We start from the raw sequence: 20,013 nt of genomic DNA on the forward strand, positions 1-20,013 counted from the left end.
TATAATTCACATTCCACTTGTATGTTTTGAACACAAGTTATGTGTATGGCACTGGGCTAGGTGCTGTCATATTTGATGTCATTTTATCTTTAAGAGAAGTCTTCAGGGTAGGCATTGTTTCATCTGGGGGTTGAATATCTAAGGAAACTGCAGTGCAGAGAGTACTGGAACTTGGGGCATCGAAGGGACCCTGATCCAGTGTTCCTTCCTAGTTGCCCTTTTGTCACTATTAGGGCCTCCAGTGCTCACATCCCCCCTGGCAGCCACTGCTGTGATTTCTCACAATCCCACTTCTGACACCAAACAGAGTCCCTACCAACCCTTCCTTCCCAGTGCTGAGCTTGATAGCTGTTAGGAGTTACACATAGTTTCCCAAAGGACCACTTTTCTTCTGTCTACTGTTCTCTCCTCTACTCCTTCTCCCTTTTCCCTGCCCTTTCAGGTAAAATCTACAGATACCTTCTGAGAACTGGAGAATCTCTAATTTAATTTTCAATATCCCCCCACAAAAAAGAGGCCAATAATTTAAATCCATTTGTGCCTGTTCAGACTTTGGGGAGGTTCTGTAGAGCTGATCACTTACTCTCTTTCACATAACAGGGTATAATATCTATTTTAGTTTTTATTAGATATGGTTCATTCTCAAAATCACAAACCTGACTTTGTTTGTTTTAAATAACATATGATTTGTAATCCATTATTCCCCATCTTATTTTTGCCAGTTTCCATTTTCAAATTTGTGTTGTTAACTTGTTCTTTCACAATTAGACTATATGTATTGTCTCTTGAACTCTATGTGTTTTGCTGTGAAGGTGGCTTTCTCTTTACTGATGAGCACTGCTTGATGTGTCGATTCACCTGGGCCCCCTTAAGCACGATTGTAGAAAGAGCCCAGACTTTGGCTTCCAGCAAATCTCTTCCTAATCTGGGACCTTGGACCAGTGGCCTAATCTCTCAGAGCCTCAGTTTCTTTTAGGAAACTGAACTATTGTGATCTTTTAAGGATTAGAGATAATATATGGCAAAATTATGACTTTACTAGTTGGTGGCAGTTACTAATATCATCAAAAAATCTTGTTTGTTATCTGGAACTCTTGAAAGTAGCATTATTTGAGCAGTAGAATTTCTCAGGTATCTCAGGAGGCATAGTCTTTTATACTTAGATTTCAAAAATTCCACTCAAAATATTTCTAAAAGGTACACTGTCCTTCCCTGCCTTCTTAAGAAGAATATACTGACAATAATGTAAGTTGTTCTTGATAATTCAAATTCATTAAATGAACATTGGATATTATGATATAAACACTAATCCATATGAGGAGTGTATGTAAATGCAATTATCTTGTTTTTTAAAAAGAACCTAAGTTCAACTTTTATCCTTTCCTTTGTCCTCCCCTTTCCTAAACTCTTTCTCAGAATCATAGAATTAAACTTGCAGGCCCAACTTACTGGGCAATGCAACATAATCATTCTTTGGCAAGGTTTAATGAATCAGAGACATAAACGTCTTTTTTTGTCAGTTTGTCCACGCATTCATTTTTTTTTCATTATTTAGATCACTTACAGTGAAAGATAAAAGTGATGAATATGAAGCTCCTTCTCAGACTCCACTGAGGGTCCGCAATTATGCGAGCCCCTTAATTGTTGATGCACTCCAGGGAATGCCCAAGACCCCTTTACTCCATGCCCTCTTCTGGGATGTCAGTCCTACACTCTCTGGTGACTCACTTCTCTCTTCAGAGATAGACACAGATGTAGATGCGTTTATGCATGTGTGATGATGTTATCATGACTGGTTTGCTCGCCTATTCCCAGAAATTTCCAAACCCCTGTAAGGTGGAAACTCTCTCTTGTTATGTTTTCAATTTTCAACATATATTACATATAGCATTTGGTTTATATAATCTACACAGTAACTATTTTGTTCGATGAGTGAAAACATGAATGATATTAAAATGATGAGAAATTGAATTTGAATTTGAATTTGGTACCAGAAAATAGTCCAAGAATAATTGCTGTTATTCACCAAAACATGTAGCTCTGGGCTTCTTGGATATCGAAGGTAAAAAATAAAATTTTATGAACCTTTTTTTCCCATAAAAGAAGTCAAATCTTTTTTTTTTTTCATTAATTTTTGAGGATTTTTTTTTTAAGCAAGGACTTTCATTTAAGCAGCAATAAACAGCACAGTATGCTGGAATCTTTAATAAGTTTTAAAAAAGATGCAGGCATAGTCTTCATGTAATTTTTTACATACTGACCTTTCCTAACAGCTAAGCATATCAAATGAAACCCCACTTTAAGAAGGCATTTTTCTTCCTATTGGAAGGAATGCTCTCATCTTAGCTGTTGCTTACCCTTGACCTGTTTATGCATCATACATGGATTCTTACATAACAAGGACAGTAAACCATGGGCTCCTGTGCACCTAATTCTTATTTACACTCTTTGTCCATGTGGCTTCAAGGAAAAGGACTCCTTTGTGGGGGGAGGTTTACTATAAACCACAAGTTCATCATCATGCAAAGAAGCTGTTCCTGCTGAGATGACACCAGGCAGTTTCCACAAAGCTCTCTTCTGTGTTGAAATAGAATTCCAGGCACAAGCAGCACTTACAATCTCAACTTTCCTGTTATCATTCAGTCCAACTCATCCTGTATATTGCCTTCATGATGGATCAACTTTCCCTGTAGATGCCTTTTGCATTAATATTTGATATCCGGAATGACTCCATTTTCCATAGGCTGAGTAAGCAGATTAGCATCTGGAAATGGAGAGATGGTAAAATTTGCTTTCTTGGAGAGTTCTGCAGTGGCCTCTAATGAAGCAGCTGCACTGCCTCCATGCATGCCAGGCACTTTGACATCAGTGACTTCCCCTAAATTAGGAGAAAACTTGTGCAGTCTGCCCATGTATAACCTTGTGCTTTGTAAGCCGAAGGGAAATGTAGGAGTCCTTTAAAAGCCGATGTCACCTGCGCCGCTGCCACTGCTCTTTGTCCCATACTCATCCCTTTCTTGTCTTTGCCCTTTTTAATCTCCTGTGTCTTATGTTTGTCGGCCTACGGGAAATCAGAACCTTAAATCCATGTTGGAAAAATGCAAGGCAAAACCAAACAAAAATACAGATTAGAATAATCCAGCAATTCTATTTCTGAGTGTATATCCAAAAGAATTGAAAGCAGGAGCTGGAAGAGATATTTGCACACTTGTGCTCCTAGCAGCACTATTCACAATAGCCAAAGGGTGGAAGCAACTTCAATATCCATTGACAGATTAGTGGACAAACAAAACATGATACATACATACAAGAAGTATTATTCAGCCTTAAAAAGAAAGGGAATTCTGACACATGCTACAACGTGGATGAAGCTTGAGGACACTATGCCGAGTGAAATAAGCCCGTCACAAAAAGGTTCAACTACTATATGATCTCATTTACATGAAGCACCTAAAGTAGTCACATTCATAGGGACAGAAAGGAGAATGGTGGTTACCAGAGGCTGGGGGGAAGGTAAATGGGGAGCTGCTAAATAGATACAGGGTTTCAGTTTTGCAGGATGAAAAGATTCCAGAGATCTGTTGCACAACAATGTGAATGTTGTTAGCGCTATTGAACTTTAAACTTTAAACGGTTATGGTGGTAAATTTTATGATATTTGTTTTTCAACCACAGTTAAAGATATATAGAGGTTAGAAATAGAAGCTCTGAAGGGGGCTGGGGTGTCTAGAGAAGGCTGAAGGATGGTAGCAAGAAGTGACAAGCAAATGGTCAAACAGTGAAGGAGGAGCTGCATGGGAGCTTTGGTTTTAACAGTTTCTGTACACGAGAACAGGAGACAAAACACAGGTGGGATGTCCAATAGGAGGCTCCCCACTTCATCTGGGACCTCACTGTTAGGATTAACTAAGCACATTCTATTACCAACATCTTCACTAGGGGGACTGCATGGAAAACTGCCTGTTCCCAACCTTGTTCCAGGCTCCTAAGAGTCCTTCAGTAAGTAGTTGATAGACAAATCAATGAAGACTAATTTTTTTTTTTAAAGTGAATTCTTTTCCACTGAATTAGAGCTAATCAGAGATGAATTAGGGGTTAAAACTTTTAATATCTGGGTCTAAATTTCCCCACATTTTAGTTTGAATGATTTAGATTTTTTCAATAAATAGTTCAGTTTTTCTTATAGCGGGCTTCACCAATAGCCTAGATAGTCCCAATGAAAATCTTTTTGCTCTTAGTAAAATTTGAATATGTATCTCAACATTAATACACTTTTCAGAAGTGAAGTCATTTAAGATCTTTTATTGAATTCCTACTTTTCGTAAGAACTATTTTTATAGCAGTTTCTTGGCCTTAATGAGCAGCAGCATTTTGATGTGATGAATAGCATAATTTTAATGGTACATTGTAAAGGAATTGAAGTGTGTTGGTAAGAAAAACCCTATTTGTTGATCATTATCCTTTTCTTATTTATTTTAACTGAAATATGTTGGTTTATATTTCAGAATTTGAACATCTGCTTTTTGTATTTTTAAATTATGGTGTATATATATATTTGTGGCCATGGCATGACAACATGAAACACTTTTTTCTGTTGTTTCTTTTGGTATCTAAAAGCATGTGAGTCAGGATCTGGAAGCCTCGTCATGTTCTTCAACACAAGGAAAATTTAACCGAGAGCAGTTTTACAAATTTATCATTTTCCCTGGCAAGTGGATTAAAGTCTGGTACGATCGACTGACCTTGCTGGCATTACTTGATCGGTAAGCCACTGAGCCTGCACATGTGCTGTCGGAAGGCACACCGGGGACGCGACAGTGCCCACTGCATGCTTTCAAAGAGAAAATTGTCACTCGCACATTTTCAGGTTGTGCACTTCCTTTGCTGACAACCCAAAGTCAAAGCAATAAGATCCTGACAACTTAACAAATTGTAGTTTAGCAGTTACAATGAGAAATAAGAGAGTTACAATACGTAACTGTCTTATTAATAATAAATTAATGTATTAATAATAAGAAATAATGAGAAATAGTTACAATAAGAAATAAGAAGTGGTTTGTATTTAAGGTTCATTTGGGCACAGTAGCATGCTTTGGTGTACTCATGTCTTGCCCCAGTTTTGTGGGAAAGCTTGAGGCCCATCTGTAGCACAGGGCCTGGCCTGACTGGGTGTGGGCATGGGGAGAGGAGGGAAGATGAAGTAGGGTGATTTCTGCCTCTTTCCCGGACACCTTGGATTCTAATTGCTCACTTGTGTCTGATGCACACTCGTTTGAATGTTAATTTTTCCTTTAATCCCCTTTTCTCTTTCTCACCTCCTCCTACCACTATTCCATATAGCAAAATGTTGTGGGGTTGGAGCTGTGGTTACTGGGTAGGGAGAAAGAGGAGGAGAAGTTAAGATTAGTTAAAACATGATGGAGGCTGAGCATGGTGGCTCATGCCTGTAATCCCAGCACTTTGGGAGGCTGAGGCCGGTGGATCACCCGAGGTCAGGAGTTCAAGACCAGCCTGACCAACATGGTGAAATCCCATCTCTACTAAAAGTAAAAAATTAGCTGGGTGTGGTGGTGCACACCTGTAGTCCCAGCTACTCAGGAGGCTGATGCTAGAGAATTGCTTGAACCCAGGAGGCAGAGGCTGCAGTGAGCCGAGATTGTGCCACTGCACTCCAGCCTGCACAACAAGAGCAAAACTTAGTCTCCCCCCGACCCCCCCCCAAAAAAAACATGATGGAGATGGGCCTAAGGAGTGGGAGCTTCTCATTTGTATCTTTGCCTACCTCAGAATTTGCACATAACAGTTTATGATGTTCAAGGGCTGAGTAGCACTGACTACATGCTTGGCTTGAAAATTTCAGATGCTATTACTAATGCTGCCATAAGCAATTGCTGAGTTTCACGGTTTAATGCCAGCCCTTGGGGGCAGTGGAAAACCCGATTGCCTGTCTTGTTGTCATTGGTCCCCCAGTGACTGGTTGTTATAGTAATGTCTTAAATAGTGTGATCACATATGAAAAAAACTATAGTCGTGCAAAATTACAACAGTAAATTTCAGGACCCACAAGTCAGGGAATGGAGTTATAATGGTTTTCCTAATAACACTATGTTACCCAAGGGGCACACACTTAGAAGGAACATTTAATACTTAACTAATAATCCAAGATAGTATACTCTGATAAATGAGGCATTTTTGAAATATTAACTATTTTCTGTTAAAAAGAAATTATCGAAAGTTGGACTAGCTTGCATTAACCTTGCATATCAAAACAAAAATAAATATATCTATGGATTTGTTTGTTATTTTAAAATCTACTTGGTGACAAAAATTCAATGGAAATCCATTGGAGGTCTAAGAAGGATGATGAGGATGATCACACTTTTTAAAAGCTTATGTTTTTATTATTTTAATCACCTTCCTGGCAAGTCACAGTGGGTTTTTTAATGTTGTGCTTAGGGATGACTAGAAATAGCATCATTTCCTTATCCATAGATCCTTCAGCTGGTGTGAGGAATCCCTGGACTTGAGTCAGCCTTGGGAATTAAACCCGGTCCCTACGACTTATTAGTGCTGTGATCTTAGGATGGCTATGAAACCTCTCAGTGCGTCAGTTTCCTGTTTGTTAAATGGGTATAATCTATACGACAGGGAGGTTGTAAAGATTAAATTAATTTAGTCATTGAAAGAGTTCTCTAAATACTAATTGCTATTATTATTTGGAATGTGGCGCAGCTCCCAGAAAGAAGAAAAATTAAAAATAAATAAAATTAGGATAGCCAAAGTAGATGTTGTCAAATCCAGACACTAAAATTTAGACTGTTAGTTCATAGGCAAAATCACTTTTTTTTTTTTTTAACTTTAAGTTCTGGGATACATGTGCAGAACGTGCAGGTTTGTTACACAGGTATACATGTGCCACGCTGGCTTGCTGCACCTATCAACTCATCATCTAGGTTTTAAGCCCCACATGCATTAGGTATTTGTCCTAATGCTATCCCTCTCCTTGCCCGCCACCCCCTGACAGGCCCCGGTGTGTGATATTCCCCTCCCTGTGTCCATGTGTTCTCATTGTTCAACTCCCACTTATGAGTGAGAACATGTGGTGTTTGGTTTTCTGTTCCTGTGTTAGTTTGCTGAGAATGAGGCAATATCACTTTTTATTCAGAGCCATATAAGCCTACCTAAAGTCATCTGTTAGCAGGATCGGTGATCTGGTTTTACAGTTCAGAGTCAGTTAAAATAAGGACAGGGACTACATGAACTCACAACTCACAGTGAGGAAGGAGGAAGGAACCCAAAATACTGACCTAGAAAAACCGAGCTGTTTGGGACATTTGCAAGGAGAGCATAATCCCCAAACAGGGCTGTGGGTCAGAATCATCTGGGAAGGTGGGTAAAAATGCATAATATGCATAATAAAAACAAACTGTAAGGACTAGGCAGGAAGCGGAAGAAATCAGTGGGTAACAAGCACTAAAATTGCACTAATCATTGCAATAAACTCCCATAGATTAAGGCATTCTGCCTGACATTCTTCAACTTAACTCTTAGAGTCAGGCTGTTCTTCCTTAAAAATGTTTTCTTAGTCTTTGGGCAGTAGTTTCATGGTTCCTGTCATTGCAGTCTCAGCTATTTGCCTGCAGTTCTCCACCTATTCTACTCAGATGTTTCTGGACTTGTCCTATTCTTCTTATTTATATTCTCTTATTTCATATCTTGCCATTACACTTTCCTGAAAAACACTGAGGGTTTATTTTCATTTATCTAGTTGATTAGGTTAACATCTGAAATAAGAAGTTGCCCTTCTGTGCATCATTTCAACATTTCATTCATTCAACAAATATTAACCAAAGCACCTGTTCCATGCTCGGATCTGTACTGGGCACTGGGTATGGAGTGATGAATAAAACAGCCATTGTCTCTGCCCTCAGGGAACTTACTTTCTTCTGGGAGAGGGGAGAAAACTGTAATAGGTGCCATGAAGGAAACACATAAAGGCCTGAGATAGAGAGACCTGAGAGGGAAGGGCACTGATGTTCAAACTGGTAGTTGGCAAAGGCTTTTCTGAGGAGGAAACACACAAACAGATGTAAAATATGAGAGGTAGCTGGCTATATGACAAGTAAAGAGGGAATCATTCATACTTCTCAAACTAAACTAATTGTCATCATTGTTATCGTGAGAACACACACAGCTCTCATCCTTAAAAATCCTCCTTAAAACCATCATTCTCAGCAAACTAATACAGGAACAGAAAACCAAACACTGCATGTTCTCACTCATAAGTGGGAGTTGAACAATGAGAACACACGGACACAGGGAGGTAAACATCACACACCAGGGCCTGTCAGAGGGTGGGGGACAAGGGGAGGGAGAGCATTAGGACAAATAGCTAATGCATGCAGGGCTTAAAACCTAGATGACAGGTTGATGGGTGCAGCAAACCACCATGGCATATGTATACCTATGTAAAAAACCTGCACGTTCTGCACATGTACCCCAGAACTTAAAGTATTTTTTAAAAAATCCTGTCTTACCCCACTTTCTTACCAGCCACGGTCCTGTTTCTGTGCTGCTCTTTGCAGCAGAACTCCTTGAAGGGTTGCCTGTGTTTGTTTCCACTTGCTCTTCTTTCATTCTCTAATAATCCTGTCCCGTTCAGGCTCCCCCAACCCCAAAACTCCATTGAACCTGCCCTTGTCAGGGTCACCATTGACTCCATCTTTTACTTCTCACATTACTAGACTCATTTGGAGTATTTGACAGAGTTAATTTCTCCTCCTGCCTGGTAGAGGTTCTCTTGGTTTCCAGGACTCAGCATTCTCTTGGTTTTCCTTCTGCCTTGCTGGTCGCTGCTACGTAGGAAGGGAAGATTTACAGGTTTTTCTGCCTCCTGACCCTATAATGGTGAAGTCGCCAGTGGCTGCAAAGCTCTTAGTCTTCATTCTTTCTCTATCTGCCCTCTTTTCTTTGGTGATGGCACTCAGTCTCATGGCTTTTAATATGCCAACGACACTCAGATTTGTATCACCAACTTGGACTCATCTCCTGAATTCCAGACTTGTATATCTAACTACCAAATTGACATCTCATGATATCAGGATGACATCTCACATCCAAGACTGAGCTCTTCATCTCACCCTCACCCAAGCCTGCTCCACTTGTGGTCTTCCCCATCTCAGGTGATGACAACTCCATCCTTCTGGTTTCTCTGCTTAAATATCTTGGAGTTGTCCTTGAGTCTTCTTTCCTTTCACACCTACACTCAGTCTCTTATAGGAAGTTACTTTCATTGTTCCTTCCAAGTGTATCTATTACATCTTTTCAGTGTTAATATGACCACCTGGTCTGAGCCATTTCATCTCTCATCTGGTTACTGCAATAGCATCTTCCCTGCTTATAACCATTCATTCTCTTTGTATAGCTTTTTTTTTTTTTTTTTTTTTTTTTTTTTTTTTTTTTAACTTCTTACATTACTGACTCGTTTGCCTCGACTGTTGCCTAGGCTGGTCATAAAATCCTGGGCTCAAGCGATCCTCCTGCCCCAGCCTCCCAAGTCACTGGGATCACAAGTGCCCGTCATGCTCAGCCCCTGTACAGTATTCTTAACACAACACAATAAGGCTTTTCAACGTCACTGCTTTGCTGACTGCCCAGCAACGGCTCCCCATTTCACTCAGAATGAAAATCGAAGTGCTCACAATGCCCGTAAGTCCCCCATGCTGTAGCCACTAATTGGCTTTCTGGCCTGATCTCCCACTATCCCTGTGGGCTTTTCTGCATCCATACTGGCCTGCCTTTTGTCTTTCAAGCATGCCAGGCAGTCCTCCAGCTTAAGACCTTTGTACTGGCAGTTCCTGCAGCCTGGAGCATTTGTCTCCCAGACATTTGCAGTGCCAACTCCCTCACCTTTTCTCTTGCCTTGTTCTATTCTTTTTTCTGTTGCATCTGTGTTTACATATTGTATATTTTACTGAACTTTTTTTATTCATACTTACTTATGGCACCACTCATGAGAAAGGAAGCTCCCATCCCTTTTGTTCACTGATATCAAAGCAGCTCGAGCAGTACGGAGCACTTCTGCTGCGTAAAGGAAGAAACCAATTTTCCTTTGCAAATCGGCTCCCCTTCCTAATTTCTGCCATGGATTCTGCCATGATCCTTTTCTTCTCAGATTGAAATCTTGGAGTAATCTTTATTCTTTCAATCAGTCCATCATTGTCCGTAATCCATTTGGAGTTCTCTCAGCCTCACTCTGAATTGTGTCCCTGAGTCAGGGGTCCCTTCCTATTCCCCAGCCATGTGAATTTCCCAGGTCCTCATTACCTCTCCTGGGAGTTTTGTTTATCCTTGCTCTGGTCTCTTCCCCATCCATTGCACCTTGTACACCTCTGCATGATAAATCTTTCAAAAGTACAGCCTTAGTCATGTCACTCTTTGTCTGGCAAGTAAATTTTTTAACCCAATATTTAAAGGTAGATAAACAAGAAACTGAGGAAGGGAGGAGTCGGAGCCTGGGGGCAGAGGAATTGAATCCTGGCAGAGAAGAATTTGGAGGAAAAATACCTTTTAGGAACCTTATTCTTTCCCCTCCCCAAAGAGAAAAAAGTTTGTTTGTTTGTTTGTTTTTCTTTGAAATTTTATTTCCAAGACCTTTGGATATTTTTAGGTATCCATCAAAATGTTATGAGCATCATGAATTTTACGGACCTGAACACACCAAATATATTGAGCACTATTAAAAATGCATAGTGGAAAATAAAAGACACCCACAATTACCTTTTTGCCAAATATATTTTGGTTTCCCCAGATTTAAGAAAAAAATTCAGGCCGGGCGCGGTGGCTCAAGCCTGTAACCCCAGCACTTTGGGAGGCCGAGACGGGCGGATCACGAGGTCAGGAGATTGAGACCATCCTGGCTAACACGGTGAAACCCCGTCTCTACTGAAAATACAAAAAACTAGCCGGGCGAGGTGGCGGGCGGCTGTAGTCCCAGCTACTCGGGAGGCTGAGGCCGGAGAATGGCGTAAACCCGGGAGGCGGAGCTTGCAGTGAGCTGAGATCCGGCCACTGCACTCCAGCCTGGGCGGCAGAGCGAGACTCCCTCTCAAAAAAAAAAAAAAAAAAGGCCGGGCGCGGTGGCTCAAGCCTGTAATCCCAGCACTTTGGGAGGCCGAGATGGGCGGATCACGAGGTCAGGAGATCGAGACCATCCTGGCTAACACGGTGAAACCCCGTCTCTACTAAGAAATACAAAAAATAGCCGGGCGAGGTGGCAGCGCCTGTAGTCCCAGCTACTCGGGAGGCTGAGGCAGGAGAATGGCGTGAACCCGGGAGGCGGAGCTTGCAGTGAGCTGAGATCCGGCCACTGCACTCCAGCCTGGGCGGCAGAGCGAGACTCCGTCTCAAAAAAAAAAAAAAAAAATTCAGCTTGAGCCTCATGGTTATCTGAATACTCAGCCTTTCTATATATTTGTATGTTATCTTTCTACCCTACTTCTATTATTCTGTAATATATCAGCTACAGTTCAGTCAACCAAATCACCCATTGTTTTCCTTCTCCTGGCTATTGTCCTCAGTTTCCTGTCCTTCCTTGTGTAGGAGGCCCAAGGCTATGCCTCTTGGCAGCCTCAACTCCAGACTTATTTTACTATAGTTATTTATTTTTCTATTTCTTTGAATCTGTGAAATCTGTATACATATCTATCAATCAATCATCTCTATAGCTATCTGTCTGAAATTATATATGCAAAGTCCCTATCAAATGATTCATGCATTTGTTCGTTTCTTCAAAAGTTTTCTCTTTACTGTTTCTCACATTTTTGTTAGCTATTGAAGCATCAAGTGTCAGCGTTAGATATGGGTTCTTTTTCACTCATTTTTTCATTCGTTAAAAAATGTTCCACAGAATGGAAGAAAATATTTTAAAAGACAAAGGATTGTTATCCGATATACAAAGACACTTAAAACTCAACAGTAAGAAAAAAGAACAACCTGAAAATGGGCTTAAGTCCCAAATAAACACCCCAACAAAGAAGATATGCAGATGACAAATAAGCATATGAAAAGACCCTCAACATCAATAGTCCTTAGGGAATTGCAAATTAAAGCAACAATGAGATACCAGACATAGCTGTTAGAATGGCCAAAATCCAAAACACTGACAACACCAAATGCTGGTGAAGATGTGGAGCAACAGGAACTCTCATTCTTTGCTGGTGGGAATGCAAAATGGTACAGCTACTTTAGAAGACAATTTGGCAGTTTCTTATAAAACTAAACATATTGTTATCACATGATCTAACAATCATGCTCCTTGGTGTTTACCCAAATGAGTTGAAAACTTATGTCCATGCAAAACACTGCACATGAATGTTTATGATAACTTTATTTATAATTGCCAAAACTCAGAAGCAATCAAGATATCTGTCAAAAGGCAAATGGATAAACAAACTGTGGTATCTTCATACAGCGAGATACTATAAGAGATAAAAATAAGTGAGGCACTAAGCCACAGAGCCATGGAGGAGCACTACATGCATAGTACTTAAAGAAAGGAGCCAATATGCAAAGGCTACATACCATATGGTTCCAACTATATGGCCCTCTGGAAAAGGCAGAACTATGGAGACAATAAAAAGATCAATTGTTGCCAGGGCTTAGGGTGGGGGAGCGATGAATAGGTGGGGCACAGAAGATTTTTAGGGCAGTGGAACTTTCACTAGAGTTCCCATTTGGTGGAGACATGCCATTATACATTTGCCAAAACCCAATGTATAACACCAAGAGTGAACTCAAATGTAAACTATGGCCTTTGGGTGATACTGATGGATAATGACGTGTTAGTGTTGGTTCATCAGTTGAGGCTGATGGTGGGGGAGGCTGTGTGTATGTGTCTGTGGGGAGGGGCTATGTGGGAACTCCATACTTTCCCCTCAGTTGTGCTGTGAATCACAAATGTCTCTCAAAAATATAGCCTATTAATTTTTTTTAAATGTTCACAATTGCCTACCTGCTAGGCACAAAGTAGTCAATTATTCCTGTCTAAAAAAGATATCAGCTTAGTGGGGTAGAAAAACAGATATATGAGCAAAAACTGGAAAGGTGAGATGTATACTCAGAATCCTTGTGAATGACCGACCCAAACACCCAGGCCCCTTGTTCCCTGACCCTGTGGTCCGTGCCATCCCCTGTGACTCCATTTCTGCCACTCCCTTCCATGGCCTCACCCTGCATCTTATCCTCTCACAGAAGTCTTCCACCTCTGACATTATAATCCTGTCTCTGCTCATCCTTCCTATCTCTCTCTGACTTCCTCAAATGTTCCTCAGTCCTCTCCAGCAATTTGCCCCACCATATGTCTCTTACCTTACAGCCCTTGCCGTCTTCAGTTTTCTTCCTATTCTACCTAGGCTACCTGATCCAGCCCTATAGCCCCTTCCTATCTCTATCCTAAAACAGCCTTACGTTGTCCTTTGCATACCCACCTGATAACACTCCACCTCTGGATGACCCCACCTCTCGACCCTACACCTTGTATGGAGAGTCCATACAAGAGTCACCCAGCGAGACTTTGTGGACCCAACACACCCCAGGGCCGGCCCTCTGCATTGTGAGGAAGTTGCAGTTCACCCTTAACTCTCCTGCTGGAGCTCTCCTGGCTCCTGAAATTTGACAGTAAACTCGGACACTAAAAGTTTTATCTGGAAATGATTGTCTGCTTAGGCCAGGTGTGAATGCATCCCCCTTACACGCCCTTCCATTGAAAGGAACTAGTGAAGCTCTTTATCTGAAACACATTTCATGGTCATGGATGGCATCATTAACTACATTTTGACAGTAAACCCAGTTTAGTGGCCAAGGAGATCCAATGGGATGAGATTTTATTCCCTTCAATAACAAAAATCTGGTGTTAAGTTGGATTTTGTTTATATAGCATGAGGAATAAGTAAAGAAAGATACCTTAAAATCTCATAGGGGAATAAAGTCTTGCTTAAGGTAACTACTGTGTTGTCATGGTTCATTTTTTTGGAAACATGAAGGCATTCTGTTTAAAAATGGCAAAACTGGCTGGGCACGGTGGCTCACACCTGTAATCCCAGCACTTTGGGAGGCCAAGACAGGCAGATCACGAGGTCAGGCGATCGAGACCATCCTGGCTAACATGGTGAAACCCTGTCTCTATTTAAAAAAATACAAAAAATTAGCCGGATGTGTTGGTGTGTGCCTGTAGTCCCAGCTACTCCCAAGACTGAGGCAGGAGAATCGCTTGAACTTGGGAGGCGGAGCTTGCAGTGAGCCAAGCTCACACCACTGCACTCCAGCCTGGTGGATAGAGTGAGATTCTGTCTCAAAAAATCATAAAATAAAATTTTTTAAAAAGGCAAAACTTACTTTTCTTTTTTTTTGCTTTTATGTATATATTTTGCACAGAACTGAAGACATCAAGGAGAATGTACTGGCGATTTTACTCATTGTCCTGGTTTCCCTCCTTGGATTTCTGACCTTGAGCCGAGGCTTTTGCAAAGATATGTGGGTGCTCCTCTTCTGCCTCGTCATGGCCAGCTGCCAGTACTCCCTGCTAAAGGCAAGACCACATCTAATTCTTACCAGTAGCGTGTGCTGTCACTAATGTAGCCTTGAAATCATGAGATGATGACACAGACACTTCTGATTTGTGTTTTAGAGTGTTCAGCCTGACCCCGCCTCACCAATACACGTAAGTTTCCAAATACAGGCAAGTAGTTTTTCTTGTCTGTCTGTGTTGAAGACAAGGAAAAAGCCAAAATCTAGTCAAAGGGCCAAGTCTGTACCTAGCTCTCTATATTGAATATAAAATGGAAATATCAAATATATATATAAGTGCATGGTGGCCAGCTTCCGGCTAGACCTGAGAGCATGGTGTGGGTGGTACGGGCGAAGGTGTGGGGCAGGGGGTGAAGAGTGCATGCAGAGTTTTTCCTATCCCACTGGATTCAAGTCAGCAGAGACTGAGCCATCTGGGGGGAAGATCCCACAGACGTTGCCATCAGACTGCCTGTCTTTGTGTCCTGATTCCTCCACTTGAATGCTTGACATTGAACAACCTACTGGGCCTCTTCATGCCTCATGTTCCCTATGTGTAAATAAGTCTAATGGAAATGCCTACATGGATTAAGTAATCCATGTATGTGCTATAACAGTGCCTGACACAGAGAGATTGCTCAATAAATGTTAGCTCTTTGTAGTGATATAATTATATGGGCATGAATCATTATTCTTATTTTTAAAATTTATTGTATATACTTCTGGGGTACAGGGTGATGTTTTGGTGTATGTATACATTGTAGAATTATTAAATCAAGCTGTTTGACATATCTATAACCACATATAGTTATTTTTTTCCTGGTGAGAACATTTAAAATCTACTCTCTCAGCAATTTTTGAGTATAACAGCGTATTATTATTAACTGTGGTCACCATACTATACAGAAGATCTTCAGAACTCCTTCTTCCTGTCCAGCTGAAACTTTGTACGCTTTAGCCAATCCTTCCTCATTCCCCATCCCACTGCCTCCTGGTAACCACCATTCTATTCTCTTTTTCTTTGGGTTCAACTTTTTTAGATGCCACATGTAAGTGACATCCTGCAGTATATTCCTTTTTGTGCCTGACTTAATTCACTTAACCTAATAATATCCTCTAGATTCATCAGTGTTGTTGCAAATGACAGGATGGTCTTCTTTTTTTTAGGCTGAATGATATTCCTATTATATGTGTATACCACATCTTCTTTATCCATTCATCTGTTGATGGACATTTAGGGTTGATATCATGTCTTGGCTGTTGTGAAGAGTGTTGCAGTGAACATGGTGATGTAGATATCTCTTGGACATATTGATTTTATTTCCTTTGGATATATCTTCAGAAGTAGGGTTGCTGGATCATATTCAAAAATAGAATTAAAAATTCTATTTTTATTATTTTTTTTGAGAAATCATACTGTTTTCCATAATGGCTGTACCGATTTCCATATTCACTAGTAGTATAGAAGGGTTTCCTTTTCTCCAAATCCTTGCCAACACTTGTTATCTTTTGTCTTTTTGATTAAAGCCATCATAACAGGCATGAGGTGATAGCTCATTGTGGTTTTAACTTGCATTTTCCTGAATCATTCATTCTTTTTACATGAAGCTGATCTCTTTATTCCACATTTTCACGTATATTGTTAACTTTTCATCTCTGTAACTTGGAGCTAATTCGTAACAAAGACTCTGAGCTCACCTATGCTGATCTGTTGGTGCCCTGGCATTATTTTGTGAACTCTGAAACACACACATGTGCTTTCCTCTGAGCCTGCTGCCCCTTTGCTCATCCACAGTGGCCTACGGGGTGGGTGCTATGGGACAGGCAGTGCCCCTTGCAGGCATCTAGGCCACGTGCGTCTGTACCGAGTTCACTGCCAGGTAGACTCCCCAGCTCGCTAAGCAACTGTCTCCTTTGTTTCAACCCTCCCAATGAAAGAAAGCTTGATTTTCCCTCTGTTGTGCTTTTAAAAAAAATTATATCCAGGATTTAGAACCCGTTTTTCAATCTGTGATAGCTCCTGTTTAGCTCACAGTAATTACGAAAAGCTTATAATTGGACGATCACATGGCATGCATTGCTATCTTGTTAAATTCCTCTGTTCCCCATAATTGGTTTACATGTAATACATCTTCTTTTATCCTAGAGTCTGAATGTCAAGATAAGTAGAAGCAGCATAATTAGGGTATTGAGATGTATTGTTGTGATTATCATCAGAAATCTGGGTTAGGTGGTGTGAGAGAGATGTACAGCTTTGAAGCTTTTTTGTTCAAGCCCAACCTAGATGCCACATCACCTTTCTCCTGCCTTAGTCAACTCTCCTCACTCCTAACTGCACTTCAGTGTCGCTGTCTTTCTGCATGACTCTGGGGAGGGGTGCTCTACGCTGTTAAACATTCCTTTCCTGCATATCCTTTCAGAAATAATGCAGGACATGCCAGTAAAGGTGGATGGCAAGTACAGCTGCGTAATCCTTGTGGATTTGTAATGTCTGTTACTATGGCCCCTATGCCACTGCTCTAGGTTGGAGTTATATTATTTAGTTCCTAGAGGACTCAATCAAGCTGCTATTCCTTTATCTGAGCAAGCATGTCATATAGTGAGACAGTAAGAAATCGCTTTTGTAAGACATAGTCAGACATTTAACTATGTTTATTGCAGTAATTAATTTGCTGACACAGATTTCTAAGTAGATTAGTCTCTGATTTGGGTTGATATTTCTCCAGTACTTCTAATGAAGAAACAAAATATGGTAGCTATAAAATATTTCCTATTGCAATCTGACTGAACCATGTGGGTATTTAGAAGACAGATTTATTATCTCCCATTCGCAGATAGAAAGCTTTAGAAAGGAGATTGTCAGGAGCGGGAACCCAGGTTTGGGACACAGAGATGGTTCTCAAGCTTGCTGCTAATTTTTATTCATAATGGGCTGTGAAAGGAACCAAACTGCTTTTCAGACTGCACTACTTTGCACATTTGTGGAGGGTAGCTATTAATAAATTAAGCCAATTTTTGCTCTTAGAGTGATTGACAGACCTTTCTTTTTTGCTTGCTTCTAAGAGCACAGGTGGCATATTTTGAGCAAGTTGTTAAAATCAGAAGATAGTGAAATTAAAATAAAATTTTTGCATAACACTGTGTATTTCAGTTTTAAATGCAGAATTAATAATAATGGCATGACAACAGGTATGATACAGTAGCCCCTGGGGTCAAAAGAAATTAGTTTGATTCTAAAAGAAAATAAGTCTGGGAAAGCTTAGAAAGATTAGGAGTTGGATACTGTCTAACTGAAACTTTGCAATTTGAGGATCAGAGATGGCAATATGTTAATGGGGAATGAAGATATTAATTTGCTTACACAGGTGTCCATATAGTACTAACTGACAGTAACCACTAATAATAACCCAGAAAGCAAAGTTCAGTAGAATATCCAAGAGGCGGTGAAAAACTAGAGCTGTGTGCCCGGGATCACCTGGGCAAGGCAGAGGCAGAGCTCCATTTCCCGCCTCCCCTCTACTGGCTGGGACAGCACCCGGTAATCTGCATTTTTACACACTCCCAGGTCATTATGGTGGAGGCAAACACAGATCACACGTTGAGAAATATTGGAGTAACCAAAAGCATACAGGGTTCATATTTGAATCCAGCCTTACCATGTGTAAGCTGTGAGAGCCTGGGAAACTTACTTCTCTCAATCATAGGCTTTTCATCTGCAAAAGAGGAATAAATAATAAAACAGGATTGCAAGAGAAGGAAACAATGTAGCATCCCTGAGTGTTTAGCACAGTATCTGGCCCTGAAGCACTTAGCAATTGTTAGCAGTATTTTTATGTTTGTGCAAAATATGGATAATCAGAATAACATCAGTTGGATTTAATAAAGAATGCACTGGGCGGCTGGGCACAGTGGCTCACGCCTGTAATCCCAGCACTTTGGGAGGCTGAGGTGGGTGGATCACAGGGTCAGGAGTTCAAGACCGGGCTTGCCCAGATGGTGAAACCCCGTCTCTACTGAAAATACAAAAATTAGCCGGGCGCAGTGGCAGGTGCCTGTAATCCCAGCTACTCGGGAGGCTGAGGCAGAAGAATCGCTTGAACCTGGGTAGCAGAGGTTGCAGTGAGCTGAGATCACATCACTACACTCCAGCCTGGGTGACAGAGTGAGACTCTGTCTCAAAAAAAAAAAAAAAAAAAAAAAGAAGAGCGCACTGGGCAATGTATGTAGTATGCCCAGTACAGGCTTTAGCGTATACTAGAGTATACTAAGTGTACTAAGTCCTCTGTAAATGTTTCCTTCCTCTTTACATATGTGTCTTGATTCCTTATAGTACAAACTGCAAAGAGTGAGGGCTACAGCTTGTTATGCATTCTATTCAATTAACTGTTGCTATTATTCAGTGAAGACATTTGGTATCTACTTCAGGTTATATAGAAAGTATTAGGAATTATTTTTTGTAAGTAAACCTTTTATTTTAGAATAGTTTTAAATCTACAGAAAAATTGAGAAAATGGTACTGAGAATGTCTGTATACCCCATTCTTAGTTTCACTGTATTAACTTCGTGCATTAGTCACAATATTATACATTTGTTGCAATTAATGGACCAATATTGATACATTATTATTAAAGTCCACATTTTATTCAGATTTTCTTGGTTTTTACCTAATATCCTTTTTCTGCTTGAGGTTCCCATCCAGGGCACCAAATTACGTTATAATAGCTACCATGTCTCTGTAGGCTCCTTTTGGCTGTGATAATTTCTCAGATTTTCCTTAAGCCTGAAAAAAAATTAGTCTGATTCTAAAAGGAAACAGTTTCTGGGCAACTTAAAAATATATAGGGTGAGGTGGATACTGGAAGAAATCCGAGGAACATAGACTGGCAATATACTAATAGCTTTTGATGACCTTGACAGTTTTGAGGACTCGTCAGGTAGTTTATACACATTTCTTAGTTGGGATTTTTCTGATGTTTATCTCATGGTAAGAATGGGATTATGGATTTCAGGAGGAAAACCACAGAGGTAACATGTTATATGGATCACATCACATCAACGGGACAAGTTATCAGTGTGATTTGTCTCTGCTGATGTTGACTTTGATCACCTAGCCAACATAGGGTTTATCAGAGGAATGATTTTGAATGACATGAAATAATTTCCCAATACTCAATCCTAAGAAATAAGAAGGTCAACTTAGTTTTAGTGGATCTTGATGAAAAGTTCTCAAATAATATTCAATTGTGTCTTTGTTCAAAATGGTACTATTTAAAACAGAAACCATTGCAAATGATACTTAATGTCTACCATTGATTAAAGGCAGAATGTAGATCACCACTCTTTCTGCTCTCTTTCACTGCCTTTGAGGGCAGTGCTGAGACAGGAGGAAAATACATGAACTAGGAGGTAGCAGAATGGAGTGCCCTGGAAGCACTTGATGAACACTTT

At 40.5% G+C, this 20,013-nt stretch overlaps 1 protein-coding gene across 4 annotated transcripts in view; it reads left to right on the forward strand.

Annotated features, from left to right (window-relative positions):
- Positions 1–20,013, forward strand: part of LOC105464123 (pecanex 2) — a 310,280-nt gene that overhangs the window by 64,857 nt on the left and 225,410 nt on the right. For all 4 annotated transcript variants that reach the window (XM_011711793.3, XM_011711792.3, XM_071074159.1 and 1 more), the window contains exons 10-12: positions 4,618–4,763; positions 14,434–14,587; positions 14,687–14,719. In XM_011711793.3, the coding sequence (XP_011710095.2) occupies positions 4,618–4,763; positions 14,434–14,587; positions 14,687–14,719 (333 nt within the window). The remainder of the gene's footprint in view (positions 1–4,617; positions 4,764–14,433; positions 14,588–14,686; positions 14,720–20,013) is intronic.

This window comes from Macaca nemestrina, chromosome 1, assembly GCF_043159975.1.
Source record: "Macaca nemestrina isolate mMacNem1 chromosome 1, mMacNem.hap1, whole genome shotgun sequence".
NCBI lineage: Eukaryota > Metazoa > Chordata > Mammalia > Primates > Cercopithecidae > Macaca > Macaca nemestrina.